The sequence below is a fragment of the Triturus cristatus genome, chromosome 3_1, assembly GCF_964204655.1.
Source record: "Triturus cristatus chromosome 3_1, aTriCri1.1, whole genome shotgun sequence".
Lineage (NCBI taxonomy): Eukaryota > Metazoa > Chordata > Amphibia > Caudata > Salamandridae > Triturus > Triturus cristatus.
This window is the reverse complement of record NC_140583.1, coordinates 978,284,962-978,306,989: the sequence shown is the minus strand read 5'-3', so window position 1 is coordinate 978,306,989 and position 22,028 is coordinate 978,284,962. Positions and strand designations below refer to the sequence as shown.

The following is a 22,028-nucleotide window of genomic DNA, read 5'->3' as shown; positions in this document are numbered from 1 at the left end:
ACCAGGCACCAGAGCTCCTTACACAGAAGAGGTTCATCTTTTGGAAAAACAGAGTTGGACCCTGGATGCCTATATACCTTTAAAACACCTCTGACCATCTAAAGGACAACTCACAGTAGAGAGAAAAGGTATATGGGTATAGAGGCGAATAAGGCTGTCTGTCATATGTGGACACTATAGATCGCTTAAGGGGATCTAGTTATAGAATATAGTGATGCAAAAACTGCCTAAGAGATATAAACATTTTTACACGTGAGCAAGATAGCATACGAATATGAAACATTGCATATGACAAGGTGGAATAGTATGGGTTTTTTTAGGTAGCACAAGATACATTTTCAATCATCCAAGAAGACATCTATAACACTTCTGGTCCAACGACATATGTCTTCGGTAAGAAATTGCTTACCTTGACCAATTGATTATGTAAACCAAGAGAATATGTTGGCGAGAGTGGCGAGTACCTGTACTGGTGTCATTGATGAAGATGGCACTGCGTTTTCTGTATGTGGCGTATTAGATCATCCCGTGGGAGTGGGAGGAAGAGTGAGATATTGCCATATATGCTCCACCGGCTTGCTTTGTTTAAACAAGCCAAGAGTGCTAAATTACCCTATATTCTCCCTCAGTTGAGTGAAATGTGTAAACAGATTAATTGCAATGAGTACAAATTTGATTTAAGGCTCCTCCTTAACTATGAGTAACCTGTGTTTAAGCATTTCTGCAGCTGTGACATGGAAGCCACATTGACCGTTGTGTTGCTTAACATGGTTGATCCTTTGGGCTTGCACTGCCCCAGTGGTGGTGCAGAACTAGAATATTGTTGCCAAAATATTGTCTGACATCAATATAAATCTTTTACAAAAGGATCCCACCCTCAGAATCAATAGTAGACAATCTACGGTTTTTGGAAACAATATTGAGGACATTATATTTGTGTTGGGTGATATTTCTGTGTATGATATGCTGATATACAAACCTGTAGCATATAAGTCCCACGGTAGCATTGTCTATTTACTGTTAAAGGTAAGGTTGTAAGGTAGTGTGAGTATAGAGTGCCCTTCTCATCATGAGCCTCTTTCATGCACCCCATCTCTACAGGATCGGGACTTTATCATGACATTCAACACCTCGTTGCACCGCTCTTGGTGGATGGAGAACGGGCCTGGCTGCCTGGTGACCCCAGTAGTGAACTCTGACCTGGCCCCCGAGGACCACCACGTCATTACAGTTACTGGCTGCTTGCTGGACTACCAGTACATTGAGGTGGTCAGCAGCGCGTTCCAGATCTTCCTGGCTGTAAGTTAAATAGGTCTCTTGGGGCTTTCAATATTATGCAGTTGTGCTGAACTTTTAAAATATGTTTGACATTTGAATCTTTATTTTTATGTATATAAATAATAATAATAACTTGTTAGATAGCTACAATTGCATAAAAGCAAACGTATTACCTGTATAAAGATTTGTTTTAGGCAGAGAGAGGCTAGTGAGAGTGAAGGTGACTAGGAGGTCAAACAGGAAAGATAGGAATCCCATACATCTAGTGAACTAAGAAAATATCTTGAACAAGGTCTATAGGAAATCTCCAATATTTACAATGCATTACAGGGGATCATCTTATACAATGTGCAATCAATACATGTCTTCTTGTATTCCTGATTCTGGACCATAGGAGTCCAAGGAAAGGTGAACAAGGGAATAGAATCCAAATTCCTTAAGGAAATTAATACAATAGAAGATACAAATTTTCTGATGCAAGGGTTTACCTGGAACTAATGCCACTAGTGAAGAGTTTGTGAAGATTGAAAGGCCTCAAAAAAGAGGGATTCTGCATTTGAGGGCCCTATTGAAGAGTGTTCTCAGGTCTAAGAGTCAGCATGAAGAGTACTCTCAGGTATCAGGCCACTAATGACGAGTGATCGCAGATACAAGGGTTATAATGAAGAGTGGTCTAAGGGATAAGTGGGACATGATCTCAGGTCCAAAAGAAGAGGGATTTCAGACCTAATACTAAGAATGAAGAGTAATCTCTGACTTAGGGATTAAGGGGCATATGTATCAAAGGATACATTTGCGATTCTCAAATAGCGATTTTTAGAGAATCGCGATTTGAGAATCGCAAAGCGATATGTAGATAAAAATTAGCAATTGTTTTGCGATTCCCTCGCATTCCTTAATTGCGACTCGCAATTTGGGAGTCACAATCAAGGAATCCCTTCCCAATCATTCCTATGGGCTAAGAGGCCCATAGGAATGAATGGGAATTACGTGAGCAATTTGCGTGTAGCCAATAGGTACTCGCAAATTGCGCATGCAATTTCAAGGGTGCAAGGGTTCCAAAAAGACACCCTGTTGCACCCCTGAAATGTGCATGTGTGCACATGTGGCACACATACATTCCCTAAGGGCATGTATGTGTGCCACATGGCACTTTGAAAAAAGCAAAAAAAAGTGCTTTTTTCAAAGAATTCGCAAATTACCACCAACTGTAAATTGTTGGTAACTTGTGATTTCTTATGCCAAATTCACACAACTTTGGTGCTTTCTACGTTGCATTTAAGGAATCACTATTTGCGATTGCTTAAATGCAATCGCAAAATAGGGAATCGCAAATTTTGCGATTCCCTATTTTGCGATGGCCTTTGGGGATGATACATCCCAAAAGGCCCTTTGCCATTCGCAAATGGGCCGATTCTGAGAATTGGCCCGTTTGCGAACGGGAATTGGGCTTCATACATATGCCCCTAAGTGACAAGTGAGCTCAGGTCTAAGGTCCAGAACAAAAGAGTTATCAGAGCTAGTATCCCTGAATAAAGACTGGGGTCAGATCTACAGGCAATGGGTCCTGAGTGAAAAGTGATCTCAGTTCCGAGGACAAAACTGAAGAATAATCCTAAATCTACAGGTCTTAATGAGGAATAGTGCCTGATCTGAGGGCCTAAGTGACACGTGATCTAGAAACTATGGGTCTGAATTAAGAGTAATTTGAGATCTAATGGTTAGAATGAAGAGATTGTTCAGCTCTCAAGGCATAAGGCCAAATTCATTTCTGACATCAGAGCCCAGGTGAAAAGTGTTTATAGATCACAAGAGGTTCTGAAAGGTGACTTCAGATCTAAGGGTTCTAGCGATGAGCAATGAAAGATTTATGGAACATATTCACGTGTAATCTAAGGGTAGATGAACTGTGTTCTTAGATCTAAGGGTCCAAATTAGTGATTTCAGATTAAAGGCTTCAAGTAAATTGTGAGCAAAGATCTGTGTGAACTATTTACTGTGCCTCATCGAACTAGAGATATTACCTAAGAGTGCTAAGGGAACTAGGGAATTAGTATAGAGCACTCGTATACCTAGATCTGTTAATAAAGAGTGGTTGTAGATTTAGGGTTCCTGGCGAACAATGAATGGGGTACTAAGAGTCTTAGTTAAAATTGTTACAAATGCTACTGCTATTAATGACAAATATTTCTAGAACCAGCATGTTCACAAAGAATGCTTGTAAAACTGGTGTTAATCCTGAGTGCTGGTAGAACTACGGTTATTAATGAAGTTTGCTCTTAAAAGTAGCGCCCCCCAATGCTTCTAAAAAGCATATGCAAAATCCTCTGGCAAATGTGGTGCAGCTGTTATTGAGCGCATCTGCTTGTCTGATGCATCATGCACTATGGCTGCTCCTGGCCATACTACTGTTTGTGTTTAATCAGTGAATTGTAATTCTCATCGCTCTCTTTCCTTCTCTACCCATAGCTGTTCGGGTTCGTCTATGCCTGTTACGTCAGCAAAGTCTTCATGGAGGAAGAAGACAGCTGTAAGTACCTACGCCATTGCTCCCAGTGCCTGCAATCAGTGGCATTGTGAAATAATCCAGGCAGATTAGGCTCGGTCATTGTCTGCAGGACACTACAGGAGAGCTGCTTTTTTTTTTTTTAGCACCGACAGGACTATTAAACGGGAAATGGAGGAGTGAGACCGTGACAGCTCTCCACCACCCTGAGGACAGAACAGAAGCTGGGACAGGGGAGAAGTGCCACCCATCAACCAGTTAAAGGACTGGGGGGGGGGGGTCATTTGGTCCTGGACTCTATAGAGCACATTGCAATCCTGGACACTGGACACTGTTGGTACAACATGCATTGCTGTACAACAGACGTGACAGCGCCTATGGATAGATCTTGGCTTTTTTTTTTGCCATCAGAGGGAGGTAGGACATGTTTTATACAGCAGAGGTGTGATTTTTTTCATTCAAGCTCAGCAATTAGGACACTTTGTATTCCTCTATCTCTGTACAACACAGTGCCTGAGGTCTGGGTGCTTACAGGCTCCGTGGGATGAGGGAGAACCCCTTGTCTCAAACATATAACAAATGGTGAGGTCACAAAGACCCTTATAGAGATGTTGCAGGAAGTTGCCCTGGCAAGACAGGAATGTGAAATTTCCTTACTTTGAGACAAGCTCTTATAGATAAGTTGTGAAAAAATCGGTGCAAAGAAAAAAGGTATATTGTTATACGGCATCAGTCTATTTCAACACTCTACAAGGATTTTGCAAAGATTTTGTTGCTTCACTCAGGCTCTAATCTCGTTACACCGTCTTCCCTTGAAACACAGGTTGGTTTTTAAGGCGCTGTGTGTTATGGAATTTTTTTATGGCACTGATAAATCTCTACCAGCTATTTAATCTTGTGAGAATTCATTGGCCTAACTCTGTTACTATTTTCCATCCCTCGAGTTGAGAGGGCTAGGACAGGTGGTTGGACCCTTTCCTTAACTGGACCCTAACTTTAGAACAATCTTCCTTTGAGTATCAAATCCATTATATGCCATTTATCCGGTAGGAAGGGCTTTAAGATTATTTTGTTATGTTAATTGCACATTGCTGCCTCTAATCTAGGCTGTTGCCAGCGCCAAGATGCTTATGTTGGTGAAGGTTTGGGCTAAAAATTCATTTGACCCCATTCCAGCCCACAGCTTGTTGAAAAACCGAATGCCTAGCGGGAGCGAAAGTAATCGGGGACTGGTATAGGGAAGCTCTTCTTGCCCGTAGGGCTCTGCTATCAGTAAAAGGCTGCAACTCATGCCAATGGAAGCCCACCATAGAATGTAGAACAGAAACTAGCTCTGCCGCCCCTGCTCAGGGAACAAGGGTGATTGCTATCACACAGTATGGACGTGTTCTAGGATTGAACCCTGGTTGCTGTGGTGTTGCACTTGCCTTTTCAGCAGTGTGACAGACATTAGAAGCTACCTGAGAAGTGACCTTCCAGATATTTGATGCCAAGTACCAGGTGAGACTGCCACCTTCAAAGGTTCCGCTGCGGCTTCGAGGGATATTATCCAGGCGCAGGTAGCAGAGCTGTCCCGTTAGGGGGGATGTGGAGAGTAGGTAAGCACAACCTCACAGCCTTTGAAAAATGGTCGTTAGCATTGGAGCTGAGGCCCCCAGAGTAGAAGGCTGCAGTGTGGATGGGCTCGAATGGAAATATAGGAATGTGGAACTAGAGGTAGGTATGAGTGTACAGCTGGTCCATTTGTAGGTTTAATGGAGGTGGCAAGTGGCACAAGGCAAGGGGTTGGCTGGTAGTGTCTTCTTTTCTGCTTCTCTGGTTTATATGGAGGTCTTACAAAAGAGTAAAATAATGTATTACTAAAGTGTATTGAGCTACATAGGTATTCACTTTGAGGGAAATGCTGACCTTAGAGGCCTATTGTTTTCTGCTGTTTTAGTGTCCATCTGTCACCTGGGTTTGAGTTTATGATACGGTTTGCCTTATTATTGACAAGTGAGACAGGACATGATGAGAGTGGTCCTGATTTAAAGCAGTAAAATTATGGCATCTACTGTATTTGCCTAAATTAGACCTACAATTAGTCTGTTATTACATGTAGACTGCACATTTCAATTAGGATTTAATCCCTAATCAGGATTGCAGCTCAGACTCAAATTGCTCACCTGATGGGATTTTAAACACGTGATTTTTTTGCCAGCGGAACCTAGTGCACATTGTGAGGGTGGGATTTGAGTGCGCGCTCCTTGGAACGCATGAAAACACTGGCTCTTAGCACTCTATCTCCCATTCTGAGGTTAGACACTAAGAATAACGCACACATTGTCTACAATCTATATACCACACCCTGTTTTATCGGTATTTACCAGGTGCACGGTTTGAAACTGGGATGGTACCCAGCGTGTAACGAGTTAAAGTGCACTATTATCAGCAATCTCGCGTTCTTCTTGCTCTTACTTCTCACTTTGACCGTCTTTGCTTTCTCCTCATCCTCCTCATCCTCCTCCTTCTTCCGTTCCTTTCCTCTTCTCCTTCTGACTTTCGTTTACTATTTTCCTTCTTTCTTCTTCCCAAACGTATACTCATTTTTCTCTACTCCTTCCACTTCTGTTTCTTCTCCCTTCTCCTGCTCAGCACCATTCACTTACAAGGCGCTACAAACCTTGTGCGGCGTCAGAGTCCTAACTTATTTCAGATTAAAAGACCAAGCAGGCGGGTCTTAATCATGAAGTCAGACGAGAGGGATCCTTGAGCCATTGTTAGAAATAGCACTTCTACTACTACTATGACTACTACAACTGCTATGAGTGCTAATACGACTATTACTATTGCTACTACTACTATGACGACTGCTACTACGATGACTGCTACTATGCCTACTACTACGACTACTACTATGCCTACTACAACTACTACTGTTACTACAACTACTGTTGTTACTATGACTACTACTAAAACTACCATGCCTTCTGCTGCTACTACTACTACGACAAAAAAAATAATCATTATAATAGTACTATTGTTAGCACTATTGGTAGTAGTGTTATGATCTTGTTATAGTGTTAGTAGTAGCAGTAATACTACCACTGTTACTGTTACTACTATTAATAATAATAATTATTACAGTGATAATAACAGCAAGAATAATGTTATTGTTAGCACTATTAGTAGTTTTATGATCTTGTTATTTTTAATAAACCCATTATTACTAATATTCTTTCTATTTTGTTTGCACTCTTTATTTTTATTTGTTTTAATATTTTGTGGTTTTTATTATTCTGATTGCTATTAATAATAATAACGTTTAAATCAATAGTAATGTAATTCCTTTGGTTAATGCCTGAATCAAGATCCGACAGAGCCAAGAAAGTGATGCGGTAAAAGAGAGAAACCTTCACTGCATAATGTCAGGCTGGCAGGGTCAGTCATGAAATGGCTGCCTTAAGGAGCCGTCTGATTGGTAGCTCGAGCTCTCCTAAATTACATACCTCAATGGAGATTGTACGCCATGTGAACAAGCCATAAGGATCACTCTATAGACAATGATGGAGTAATTTCCGTCCCCATCTTTTCCACGCAGCGAGAAGAGAGCTTGAGGAATCTTTTCAAGACTGTCGCTGATTCCATCTGGGTACTTCTGTCCTTGGTTACTAAGGTGCCGCTCATGTCCTACCGGGGTTGTAAGGAGCAGGTGTGCTGGGGTGGGTCCATCCGGTCTTGCAGCAGAGCAGTTTGTATGAATAATCAATAGAGTCCTTTACCCTGAGCTATAGAAATTAAAAAAACACTCCAGGGATGGAAATTATAGTGTCGTCAAGAGGCTTCTGTCGATCCAGTGGGCTAGGTCAGGGGAAAACTCGTTCATGGGAAAAATGCGAGATGTTGTAACTGGCTTTTGCCCCTAAGCGGGAAATGTCAACGAACCTCTGTCTCTTAAGTCGCGAGTGGTTTCAGGTGCCACCTCTAACCTATTCATAGATCACTCCCTTGACCATCTTGTCTTGAATGGCTGTGCCTAGCGGCGACCTCACCAGCATGTGGGCAGCTCTGTTTCCTTGGACTGTTGTGATAGACAGGTAATGTGACCTCTGGTGATGCCTGTCTTTCTTGTCACAGTTGACTTCATTGGAGGATTTGATTCCTATGGGTACCAGGCGCCTCAGAAGACTTCGCACTTACAGCTGCAGCCGTTGTACACGTGAGTATGGAACTTGCTTTCTCCCACTGCCACCTGTAACCTTTACCCCCTAACCACTGTCACCACTGTCTTTGTGTCACTCAACAAGTCCCAGGCTCACCCTATGCCCTGCCTCTCTCCTCCTCCCACTCTGCTCCAGTCACCCTGACGACCACCTGATTCACAAAGCTTTAGCTATGCGTGGGGCGGTCTCACTCCAGGCTTGCACGATTTCAGGGACCAAGGATTGATTATGCATGCATTCTATGAGTAAACAGGTCTCACTGCTGGAAACTAATCATATTAAATCCTTTGTGAATCAGACCTGGATATTCATATGTAACATACCTAAGAAAGGTGTAAGGCACAACTGTTCATAGAAAAAGCTTTGTGTATTGGGTGCTGCTGGATTGTTCTATTCACTGATCTCTGTGAAACTGAGCTCCTCCCACTCCGCGTGTCATGAGTACCCCATCGCGTCTTTTGGAGGCCGCATCTGGTATATTTCCATATTCCTTAAAATAAATTGTAAACTTTGTGAAGAAAAGGAAAGCGGATAGGTATTTCCCACTCCCTACTCAGAGCTTTTTTTACACAAGTCAAGGGGGAATTACAACCAGGCATACAAGTGAGAGAATCTGTTGCCCCTTTAGGGGTAAATAAAGGGGCTCTCCCTGAACACCCAAAATCAACGCACACATAAACATTTGTATTTTATCAGAATTAGTGTTTATCATGTGCTGTTCTTCTGCAAATGATGTGAGTAGGAATTACTAGACTGGCTGAAGGAAGCGGCTACTGAGAGTGTGCACACAATAGGGCAGACATTGATGGTGCTGGTCCACCGCTCTCTACATCCCGCTCTTGAGGCCAACCCGGGCTCGCGTGAGGAACTGACAGCCGGTCAGTTCCTCACACATGGACTCAAAATACATATCTCTGTCAGACTCCAGTGAAACTGGACTGAACTGTCTTCAATTAATCATGAGTACTCGCAGGTATGATGGTCGCAGTGTCCAGTGAGCCACAAGGGTGGATCCCAGAAGGTAGTGTTGTGAAATTTCCATACCTGTCTGAGCGCCTCAGTCGGATGGTCATGTTATGTGCTCCATGATGCATGTTTATACTCAGCAAGCTTATATCATAAAAGGCAAAAAAATCCATGCCATATTTTGCCAATGTAACAGAATACCTTACCTGATGCCAATACTAAGGTCACTTCCTATGGTCTATCCTGTACAGGACTGCTGTTTCTGCACAAAGATTGCACACTCACTTTAGGGGAAATCTTTACATTTCTCGCTTCACTTTACTATACTCCTCGTCAGCTGAGGTAGAGGAGATTAAGTTTATTGTGCATCCTAGAGTCCCTTCTCAGTGTAGACTCTAGAGAAGGGCACCCCCATACCAGGGTCCAGTTGCCAGGACAAAGTCCATTTAAAAATCACTGTTGCCGCCTCTGTTTCTAACAGTGGCACGGCAGAGTCCAACACAGCCGTGAAAGATGGTGCGCTCTCCCGTTTCTTCGGCCGGAGGCGGATTTCGTTCTCCCGGGTCGACTGTCGGCGGTGTTGCCTAAGGGGGTTCCCCGGAGCCCAGTGGATATCCAAACGGTGTCCACCACCAGCTGGGCCTGGGGTCGCCTGGCTCGTTATTTGGCCCGGCCTCTTCTTTATTCTTCCTCGCTCCCGCTCCCTAACCCTGGGTTGTTACCCGGTACGGGTGAGCTCATTGTTCAACGTACTCTCACTAAGTTCAATCTTGTTAAGATCGGAGATCTATATCCTGGAGGGCATATATTTTCGTCGTCGGAGGAGGAGCGCTTCGGCGAGGCCTCATTCATGGACAAGTTTGTCTTGCGTCGGCTTTATTGTGCGGCGCGGGCGAGCATCACGGGATTCCCTCTCGAACCGGAGTCCTTTGAGCCTCTCACCCTCCTTATTGATAAGGCCACTGGCGCGCACATGGTTTCCACACTGTATAAGTCGTGCGCGGCTCTGGTTCCTTTTGTAGATGACCGTCTGCGGGCGGCCTGGGAGACGGACTTGGGTAGGCCCATCACGGATGAGCAATGGACGGTCTGTTGCAAGGTTACTAATACGGTCTCGCTCAACAGTCGCCATAAGCTCCTTCATTACAAATTCCTTTGCCGTTACTATGTGACCCCTGCTAGACTCCACGCCATTGATCCCACACGGCCTCACGCTTGCTGGAAATGCGCTGCACCACACGCTGATTTCGCTCATCTGTCATGGACATGCCCCAAGCTGCAATCATACTGGACACAAGTGCATGAGATCCTGGGCGCTATGCTGGGGCTTGCGTTGGTCCCCACTCCTGAGGTGGCGTTGCTAGGCTATACGGTAAACTTCCCTAAGTCTGTCCGACGGCTTGCCTCTTTGGGCCTCCTGCTTGCTAAGCGTGAGGTTGCGAAGCGATGGGGCGCTAGAGCGGCTCCCACGGCGAGTGCGTGGCTTACTTCCATGGCTTTCTGCAGTACCAATAGCGAGATCTACTCCAGTCTCCTTCCCACGGTGGCGCGTCCCAAAGATATCTGGGGTCCGTATAAGTCATATATAGCTACCCTTCCGAGCTCTTCCCCGCCACACACCAGCTCCGGCATCGTACCTACGGGAGTGGGGTAGTTTACACAGCACCAAGGATGAGCCTATAGAGGGGTGACGTATGCAGATAAGACACATTGGATCCTCCTTGTTGTTCGCTTGGGCAGCTGTTCTCCTCGAGCACGACCTGGTGGAGGGGTGCGGGGCGACCGCGGGAGTTGTCATGGCAACTGGTGTGCAGGCCTGGGATGTGGGGATGGTGTGATGGTACTGGGCAGAGGGGTGGGGTGACCTGCCTGCAGGGGGTCTCTGAGCGGCTGCCTTTATCACCTGCTATTATTGATGTTTGTGCCATGAATGTCGTAGTGTATCTTTGCACCGATTCTTTATTGACCATACAGCCATTGTCTTTGTATTATTTTGTTTTTTTGACACTAAATAAAGGTAAAAAAAAAAAAAAAAAAAAAAGATGGTGCGCTCCTGTTGGCTGGTGTATCCACGCCTCTGAGAATAGCTTGTCCCTTACTAGTCCTGTCTGAAAGCCACAGAAGGAGGAGAAGATACGTCACTGAGAAAGAGGAGAAGACAGCAGGAAATCAAAGAACACCCACCATTCCCTAGATGTCCTGTTGTTGCCTAGGTGCTAGGTAGGGAGCTTGCAGGAGGTAGAAGGAGAGCCATTAGGAAGTGCTATTGACTCAAAAGATGGAACTCAAGAGCAGTAGTGGCCGCTCTCATTGCGAAGTGGTGGGGAGGAGGGATCGCGGAAGACAGAAATAAGAATATATAAAATTGCACTTACCTGCCTCTCTGACGGCCGCCTCCTTGCTCCCGATCCTCGCCTCCCAGACATCCAGGAACTGCTGCACACTGCACAGGCTCCCAGATGCCAATCTATACTTTTCCTAGCATGAGAGAAGCGCTGGGATAGGTCTGAGCTCCCTGGTTCGGTGCTTAGACATAGACTGGGAGCCTGTGTTGGTTCTCCACCCGGCTGTACAACACAGCTCGGGTTGGAGAAAGGCTAAGTGCGCATGGCGGTTTAGCCGGCCCCAGGCGGCCGGTCAAACCGTCATGCGCACCTAGCATTGCCCACCACTTCCCCCCCTCCTGGGTGCTGTAGCTGCAGTGTCAGACTCAGTATGGATAGCCCCACCTTGCTCACCGGTGCCCCAGAAATAGCACCAGAAGAACCTTAGGAGGCTTTGCGGAACAAGGTCCTAGCCTAGCTGAAAGGCAAATTTGTGACCGGGCAGGCTGGTGGCAGGTCCTAAAGAGACTACACGAAGTCCACACCACAGAAGGGCCTGATAAGGACTCATGTATAGTTGTTGCAGCAAGTAAATCTTCCTTAATTTTTGTGGCACTCCAGAGACTTTGTCTGCAAGTGAGTAATCCGCCCCAAACTTGATTTAACACCACCTGATAGCGTTACAGCTAGCCCCAGTAATGATCAAGATGAGTTTTCAAATCACAAAAGGGAATTAAGAGCTGAAAACTTATAGAGGTCCTGTACCAATGCTCCTCCTAGACATACTCTCAATAGTAATCAAAGGTAGGAGTAGTTCCTCGTCAGCCAGATGGCCACCAAAGTGGGACCACGTAGCTAGTGCCTCTGTCACTGGGAGATCTGAAACTCGGATCTTAATGCCCTCACACACATGTTAGGGGGTCATGCTTCATGATTGGGCGCTCCTCGTCTGGCCAGCGCTGCAGTGACCGACGGGCTTCGGGGCTCTTTATCGGTGATCTTTTGATCTGGTAACGCCGTGAAGGTGAATGCATGAGTGGGGGTAGGGCGGGACTATATAAGAGTTTTAGGTGTAAAGTGAAGGGTATCTAAAATATCCTCTATTAAACCTAGAACAAGTTTAATAGTGGAAGGGTATTAGGGCTAAGTAAAAACAGTGAAGCTATCATGAGTTTACGATCTACCAGGATAGCAGTTAGCGGGGTGAGGTTAACATGTTTCGTGCCTAACAAGCCCAGGGATTGGGCGGCACTTCATCAGGACCCAAAAAACTGTGTGACTAAACGCCCCCTAAGGGGCAAGGGGCCTCCCTTCTAATAAGGTATAGTCGTTATTATTAAATGAGGCTGCACCAAAATGGTGGCAGCACAATAAAGCCACCCCAAGGTGGGTGTAACAGTGCTCCTTAGACATAATGGAGGGTCCCGTGCAGTTGAAGGGACACTTGAAGAGTCGACAGGACACTGCTGGCTACCTACCCATCTCCACGGACCTGACCCATCAGGCATTGCAGCGCCGGACAGACGAGGACAGAAGCATTAGCTACGTGGTCCCACTTTGGTGACCATCTGGCTAACAAGAAACTACTCATACCTTTGATTACAAGATTACATTTCTTCATTAGCATTTCGATTCATATATATCCTTTACCATAATATCAGAAGAGGTTTGTCTGGTACCGGTGTCAATTTTCCCTTTTTCAGCAACAAAATAGGCAAACATCCAATCCTACAAAAGGAAATGGGAGAAACACTTCCAAATAGTCTAAACCACTGACAATCAATCCGGGTTGCATTCTGACCCATAGTTTTTCACCCAGTGTGCCAGGCTATTCCCAGGCACACCTTATGCATGATCAGTACTGGCACTACTCGTTGTGAAGATAGTCCATCCCGAGCTGCCAGGCGAGGCCCCCTCCAGAAGGGAACACAAGCAATTCCAGACCTGTTGCAGTCCATCAACACTCCAATCCTCCCACAAATCCTGTTCTTTTCTTCCTTTGCTACCTCTACATCTTTATAAAAAACAACCTGTTTTATATACTCATTTACTAAATTGCGCATCCTAATCCTCCCAGTTTTCTCCCTTTTCCTTACTTATTTCCCTTTTCCTCTGTCCCCCTACAAAGTTGTCTATATCTGTGCATGTGTTTAATTGTTAGCTTTTAATGCATCTGGCAACACCGGAATACACCTACTGTTTATTAATTTTCTTATTCCCCTTTCAAACTTTTATTACTTTAGTGCTCATTTTCCTTTTTAGTAATTGTATGAAAGAGCACAACTAGTTTACTTGGATTCTCTTTCATGAAATGCTGCTAAGTATTAATAAACTTGAAACTTGAGTGAGAATTGCATCACAATAATGAATACCGCATAAATTACATTTATGAGTGAGTAAAATATAAATTCCAAACTTGTTTCATTGCACATCCCTATTCCATTAGTCTAAACCACCCTATTTGCCTTGCAGCATTGTATTAATATTCAGTTTATTGCTGGGTCATGTAATGCCTCTTCATACCTGTAGTCCAGGAAGTCTTCAATTGAATGCTCAAATAGACCGCATGCATCTGAGCATCTATTTTCTCCAAGGCACTCCATAATTAGGGCCAGTTGATGCATCTTTTCCTCCAAAGTATTTCAGTGGTGCATGTGGTTGCCAGTGGCGACTCCTCCGCTAAGGCGGAGGAGCGTCGTCCCACTGAACAAAAGGAAAATAAAATGATAATAAATAGTGTAATTATCATTTTATTTTTCCTACAGCTGTCAGTGGTTGTAGGGTGGGGCAGGGAGAGGAGTGGTTTCAGGTGCCCAGCTCCGGCACTTAATCATTAACACCTGCGCTTTTCATGCGCATCAGCTAAAGATACATTAATTTACGGGGAAATAAGGTGATTTGCCCGGAATCACAGGATGTTGAGCTAACGCCGAGACTCGAACCTGGTTCCCCATCTCTGAAGTCGGCAGCTCTGGCTATTACACCACATCCTCCCCCAATTTTCATGGTTAGTAACTGGTTCTGTTTTTGGCAGCGCTAATAGGAGAGATGGGCTGGAGAAAGCTGCCTCCTGACAAGAGCCTGGTAATATTTGTTTTACAAATTAACCACTGGCGGAGACTCTGCAGCCGTAAAGATACTACTAGTAAAATTCAATTTTAACAGTAACATTCGTAAACTTACACAAAAGTGTAAGCTTGCATTTCTTAATCGGCCCCAAAAAATCCACGTAGCTATATAGTGTGAATAAGAAGAGCGTGAAAAAGAAGACGCAGCAGTTTTGCACACACAGCACATTTCTTCAGTTCACATGAAAAAGGCAAATAAACTAATTTTATTTATTTTTAGTTTTACTTTTCAGGACTGGCGTACTGAATTTTGCCTAATGAATTCACTTAAAGTAACATTTAATGCACAGACTATGTTTGCATGCATATACTACGTTTTCATTGCCAAGCACATATATGAGTGTTTTGCTGTATGTGACATCTGGTCTGTGACCCTACTGATTACTTTCTCTGACACTCGCCTCTTCTGACTCACTGCATTTGGTGACACCCAAAGATACTGAATTTTTCCCTCTCACCGCCTCCCTGCTACACTCCACCCCAATCCACCACTCTTTAACTCTCAGCTTTACCCACTAATGACTCTCCATGGTGATAAAATCCTTGTGTAGTGGGCCCAGACAGCCAGCACTCTCACTGACCCTCTTCTCCCACTCACACCACCTGTTACACTGAACTCCAGCACTGTCTTTCCTGAGTGATACATTACGTAAGATCTGCGGACATTTCACAGAGGGTCAAACACCGACACACTCTCGACCCGGTATTAGCCCCGTAGTGTCTTTCTGGGTATCGTTTTTTAGGTAGAGCATTCTATACCTCTTGTATATACTTTAGTATATACTTAAATGTTTCTGACCTTTGTGGGCTCTGGAGACCAGCCCTAGGACTTGTCTCCTTCTGCTTAGGGACTTTTTTTTCTGTTCCAGTGGCTCTATTTAACTGTCTTGATAGAAAGCGACCAGCAGAGGTCAGTAAAATACCAGAATCACTTTAGCATTCTCTAGATTCCAGTCCATACAAATTGTCTTCCACGAGCACCCGTAGACAATAATATGTATTTCAAATCTTGTATTTGTAGTTACATGACCAGCGAAGGCCCTGATTTTATATTAAAAACAGAGCTTTGAACTATACCATTTCCCGCTGATAGACAATATTTCTCTCCATGTGTTCCCATACCTGGCGTGTCACACGGTTTGGTGCTTACTTTCCCTCCATGTTAAAGAACAGTAGATGTTTCAGCACCCAGGCTAATGTGCTGCATTGCTAAATACATATAAGGTCCCAAAGGCGAGACCGATTGCATTGCAAACGCTTGTTTTAATTGAGGGGTACCTCCCCATGCCCTCTCCACACTTCGCCACCTCCACTTGCAGTGCTGTTTAATTAGGCGCTGCAGTGCAGGCAGTGAAATGTCAGTTAGAAAAAAAAGCAGTGTGAAGTCCCAATTCCATTATGTACCCACACAGTGCATATCTTGCCTTTATCGTTCCCAGGATACCCTGTTTTTCTTTTTCTTTTTTGCTTGGATAATAATTGATTGTGTTGTGCTTGTGTCCTGTGTCTCTGTCTCCTGCACTGTCACTCACTCTTCTTGCCAGCCCTCAAGGCTCTAATTGATTAATTCCTTCTGGGATCTCCTTTAGTGTTGTGCTCTGACTGACAATAAACTGCTTAACTAGAGGTAAGAATGCTTATCACGTGAACCAGTAGCCAGCTAATGCAGCAGAAATTTCAACGTTTGCCCTTAAATGATGTAGCTGGGCCAAAACTATGTTGCACACCAGGATTTTACAACAAAGCTGATTCTCAAATTGCGAGCTTAAGCAGACCCAATATTTGTGGAGATCTTACCCGCAATATTTTGCATCTGGGTTTCAGCACCTCCATCCAAGGTATTATGGACATTGTTTCCACTCCTGGACTTTTGTGTGATAGCCTAATGCATTCTTGGTATTGTAGTCTTGTTTTGCTTCCATTCTGCTAATTACTCTTACAAACTGACAACAATGATTTCTAGGTAAAACTTGCAGGACTGGAGACCGTGTCCTCCATAATGACCGAGAGTGCAGTGGTAATCCTACTACCTGCTGCACTCCACAGCCGAGGAGATAGTACATATCCGCACGTACTTGCGCTGAGGAGCGCAGTTTAAGTTAGTTTTCCCCCAAGGCGCAGCCGCAATTGTAAGTGCACTGGAACCAGTAAACAAGACAGAGGTAGACTAGTTTATAAAGTGCTCTTTTTTCCCTTCATGTTGCTGGAGCTAAACGTGCTAAAATTTACAGAAGCAATAGAAACGGTCTTAAAAATATAAAACAGCCTGTTTAACATGAATTGTTGGCACTCAGCCTTCCTGGAATAGTTTTTTCATTTAAAATGTCAACAGCCTGCTTTATAGTTCAATTACAGGAACCCTGGGTACTGGCTGAACCATTCTTCCAAAGGACAGACCCAATTTAATTAAAAATATTGTTTTACGATGCGAGTGATTCTACAATGTTTATAGGAATGCAGGTCAGCCTTTGTCTTGAGGGAAAAACTACTTCAAATATCGACAACAAAGCATTTGTGAGTATATACACACCAGTTTGGGAGGTAGCCCAATCGATGGGTGATATTTCTGGTTTGCCTTTTTTACTCTGTGATGTTTGGTAAATCGGGGAACCTTACACCTCACTAAGGATGTTATTTTATGTTATGTTACTGGGTTTTATAGAGCGCTTGTTCACCTGGAAGATTTCTTGGCGCTAAGCAACAGAAGACAGTACGCGACATTACAACAGCGTAATCATAGGCTTGTCTTTAGAAGCTTCAGAAATCTCATGTAATGAGAAGTGAATTTAATTCTGGGTAAAAAGAAGTACAAATATGAGGGGCAAGAACAGAAAATCTAGAGCCCCCTAGTCTCTTCTTTTTGAATGGGGGATTGTAAGGTGATTCCAGTGAGTGCACCTTAGATTGCGATTGGGGACATACTTTTTAATTCAAGAAGATTAAAAAGCAGGACATTTGCCATAGAGGGACTTGAAGATAATACAGTCCGTCTTGAAGATGGCTCGTTGTTCAACTGGGACTTTCTCAACATAGGGGTGATGTGGCAATATCTAGGCTGATGAAAAATAAGCATAGCTGCCTGATTATGGACCAGCTGAATTCTTTGATTGAGGCCTATGGGGAGGCCAAGATAGTTGGCATAGTCCAACCTGGAGATGGCTAATTGCAAAATGACCTGGACCAAGGCATCAAATGTAAGGAATCTGCCAATTTTCTTAATTTTGCATAGCTGTACAAATCAGGAGGACATGACCGCTTCCAGTTGGTGTTTCATAGACAGGTACTCATCGATGAGTATTCCATGACCCTTAACTGAGTTCTTAAGCTTGGGGGGAGTTCCCATTGTGCGGGGCCTGAGAGAAGAGTTCCACAGGTCCAACATATTGTGGGTGAAGACAATCTTTGTCTTATCAGAGTTGAGTTTAAGTTGGTTGCTATTCATCCAATCTCGGATGAATAGCATAGTGTTCTGAAAAATGTCCATGGTTTGGGGAGAATGATTGATGGTGAACAGGATCTGCAGATCATCCACATAATTATAAACTCTGACTTGCCTCTCCTTTAGAGAGTGCACCAATGGGCAAATGTAGGACTCTCAGAAACAGACATCCACCCTCACGCCTGAGATACCTCCAATGGCTTACAAGCTTTAATAGAAAGCATATTTTTAATTTCAAAATGTGACTTTCAGGCCCCAGATCCTTAAACCTCACACCAATTTCATAAACATTATAAATGTAGTTTGTATCTAGCAAGTGCATATCATGGGAAAAGGTGTGGCGCTGCGGCCAGGGTGACTGACTCCGAAATCTGGGGATCACGGTTCGATCCCCGGCAGCAGATTAGCCCAGCACCATGTGACTCTGGGCAATAGCTTGCTTAATCTTCCCGACGGCACCCAGTGCCTAGAGATCCTTACGGCTCATTGTTCGTGCTTTACAAATGTGGATTATTATTATGAATTAGGTTTAATTTGTGAAATTGCTCTGTAACAGAAGGCTCGACTGTCTGGAGAATTTCACTGCTGAAACCACAAGCTGGTTTCTTAATGTATGAATTTATTGTGAATATACTGGCACAGGGCTTCACTAAGTGTTTGACACATGCATGAAGTGGTCCCACAGGTAGACACACTTGTGAAACATAAAGGTAAGTGTCATTTATTGAAAACCTCAGCCATCAACTGACCACATAAATACCAATCTTCTACATTCTTGGCATCCCAGCAACGTTGGAGATTTTTAGATGGAACCTTATAATGCAAAGCATACATCACAAGAAATCACACATCTCCCTTCTTTAGAATCAACAAAATGTACACTTAAAAGTACATATGTATGTAATCAAAAAGTAAGTAAAAATAATAATAAAAACGTCCTGTAAACTAATACAGATAACATATACACACTGATAAATATATTTTAAACAATCTGTCCCTTAATCACCAACATATATATCTAAATAGGTGGGTCTTCTACATAATCTGGTACTTCTCTTCGCCGACCCCAAATCATCCATCAGTGAAGCTTTTTCTTCACATACCTCAAATTCCTCCCCTACATGCTCACTTTCATTTTTTCCAGCTCCATTAGAATTGAGCATCACTATGTGATTTTTGTTCCAAATCCTGCCATCAGCCTTCTTGATGGCATTCCTAAACACTTTTGTGACCTTTTGGGCATTGGTAAACCTTGACCATTGAGAACACCGAACCGGATCTCATATTTTCACCCAATCACCAACCCAAACATCAACATCTTGACACATTTGTTTAAATCAAAATAATTGTTTCTCTTATGAAATAAGTCAATCTCACACATTCTGTGGGCACCCACAACCTGTTGTTTCATACCTGTTACCCAGTCAATCCAACCAGGACATAAGACAGTATTAGGAGTCCTACCCTTAAATAATTTAAAAGTCCACTATCTCTGAAGGTCTTTTAACATGAAGAGGTTGCACATGTGAGCTCCACTCAAGCAGGCAGGCTCATCCCAGCTGAGTTGCTAATGCTGCCACCTGAAGATATACGATGATGAAACCCCCTGGAATACCATTATCAAAAAAACCCTGGAACACCATTATCAGAATTGGACTGCACTAATAACTTATTTTTGGACAATAAGGCATAATTACATGCATTTTAATATAGCCCGCTGTAGCAGGCTATACCGGCCATTAAAGGCCCATTCCAGAGTAACAAGGGAGCGGGACTTTAATGGACGGTATAGCCCAGCTACGGAAGGCATGAAGGCTACTAGAACATTCTGCCACTAGAAGGCAGAATGTTCAAACAAATAAAACAAAGGCCTCTCTGAGCCCGAGAGGGTTTAAATCCCCTCGAGCTCCGAGAGGCCTTTTTTCACAACAACTGCTGTGAACAAACACAACGTGGAATGTTGCTCTGCGGGCTTTCACCGGCCCATAGAAGCATGGATCACTCCATTGTATTCAATGGAGTGCTCCGCATTCAAGTGTTCTAAAACTCTTTAAATACCCAAAGGGCCTCAAAATTCATGGGCTTCTGATAGAAATAGGAAGGCATGCAGCACCACTCCACCTCTAAAGAATGTCCTCTAACCTTGGTCTCAAGCAGAAACCATTGGATGCTATATGGCTGCACACCATTATGGAGATATATACCACTTGAGAACATGGTTTTGTGAACCAACTTGGTAAAAGTAGGTGAGGAGACTGGTTGGTGACAGCTGAGATGGGCCATAAAGGGTCCAGGGAGGCAGGCTGGGAGGCTAAATAAGCTTAGAGTGGGAACCAGCTATTATTCTCCTTGCAATGTTACACATCAACCTGTCAAGCAGGAAGTGGTGGTTGGTGATGGAGAGATCATTAACATCTCACACAGCCGAGCAGGAAATTAGCTAAAGGTGCATGGATAAAGTTCCAGCAAAGTTTACAAAGGAAGGTGTAGAGTCTTCAGTGTGATCCATATTCTGTTCCTTGCACCAGTGAACCCCCACATACCAGGCTAATGCCTGTGCTTGTTCAGTTTCCAAGCCCATGATGCATCAAGAAGCTTTGAAGCATTTGCAGCATGCTACAAAACGATGTCCAATCCTGCAGAAAACTCATAGACTAACCAATTGATCAGCTCTCATTGGAAGAAGATCAGGGCAGTCCAGCTTCATCTCCAGGAGAGATTGCTAGCACTCGAGCTTTTGAAGACCAGTAGAGGGTCATACGTTCTTCTCACATTCAACAGTACATTGAGTAGAAGAGGCAATGGTGTAAAGGCATACCTAAAAAGGTTAATCCAGTCAGATAAAAAGGTTGTTGACCAAGACTCCAGGTCCAGACACCACCTCATACATTTTTGAAGTTGCTGGTTTTAAGAGGATGCAAAGAGGCAGATCACCAGAGGACCCCTAAGGGAGCTGAGTTGATGTAGCCCTTGCTGTTAGGAAAATCAATCCACTGTAGAATTAGAAGCACTGAGATGTTACTCAGATGATCTGAGAACTGTTCATCAGGCAGAGGTGGCAAAACTCTTTTCAGTACTCCATTGGAATAAGCACAGATGTGCTTGTTTATATACTTACAGGTGGTCACATTTTTCATACTGAGGAGAATGCAACACTGGACATCTTGTCTGGCTAAATTCATCAGGATGAAAGGTTAGAAGCTCCAAAACACTGATGCAGGGGAGACAATCCTCTGCTGACCAAATCCCACCAGTAGGCATCTCATTTGGACTCAAATGCCAACATCAGCTGCTTGTATCAGACTTTAATATGAGGTCTGAGATGTACCAAAATAGCTCTGCCTTTCCCGGCTTCCACCATGGCGAATCCTGAGAGTAATTAATTATTTTACTTATCGTTGATGAGAGGAGGGTTATGGTGCAGACCTCTTAGAATTGGAGAGGTCTTCCATCACTAGAGTGCCTAATTATAGACTAAAGGTGACAAAGGCATGGATTAAGATGGTAAAGATTCCAGTCAACAACACCATACTTTTCAGAGGAAGAGAGTCCACCCAAGGACTGCTCCCATTTCTCTTTTGGTGAAAGTATTCTTCTCTACCAGTTTGAGAGTACACCAGTTTGAGGGCGTGTGCCCATAAATTGAACCTGATAGGCAGGAATGCTTCTTCACATTAAATCAAGTTTGTGCAGGAAATAAACACTGGCATTGACGTGCCATGCTAGTTTCACAGGATAATGGTACATCAGAGATTGTTTGCCAGGTAAATGAAAAGTTAGATGGCTTTGGTTCAAAAGTGGGAAACCACTGCATGGAGTAATTTGGTGACAGGCTAAACAGGAGGCAATAGAATTGCCACATCCTATCATTCTACTGGAACTTCAGGAATTCCTGATGTCCCTCAAAAATCAGGTTAGAAAAGTATGCATCAGGGAGTAGTCAGGCCTGCTTATTCATTCTTTGTAATTAAAAGTATCTAAAAGGATGTAGGTATCCTTAATCTTGACGTGCTCCTATGTCTTTGATTGGTTCAGGGTTCACTGGGCACTTTCTTTGTATTTCATATGCTGAAGTTGGAATTCACAAAACCATCCTGGGAAGGAGCAAGGACTACAGTCCCTTTAAAGCATTTTCTCAGACTCCTTGCTTCCAAACGACTTTCTTTATTGGAAAAAAGTGATTGG

General features: G+C 43.7%; 1 protein-coding gene across 1 annotated transcript in view; it reads left to right on the top strand.

The window, feature by feature from the left end:
* The window catches only part of NKAIN1 (sodium/potassium transporting ATPase interacting 1), a 485,391-nt gene that overhangs the window by 421,052 nt on the left and 42,311 nt on the right, over window positions 1-22,028 (top strand). Inside the window, exons 4-6 of the mRNA XM_085645652.1 lie at window positions 1,102-1,299; window positions 3,748-3,808; window positions 7,901-7,982. Coding sequence (XP_085501778.1) covers window positions 1,102-1,299; window positions 3,748-3,808; window positions 7,901-7,982 — 341 coding nt within the window. The remainder of the gene's footprint in view (window positions 1-1,101; window positions 1,300-3,747; window positions 3,809-7,900; window positions 7,983-22,028) is intronic.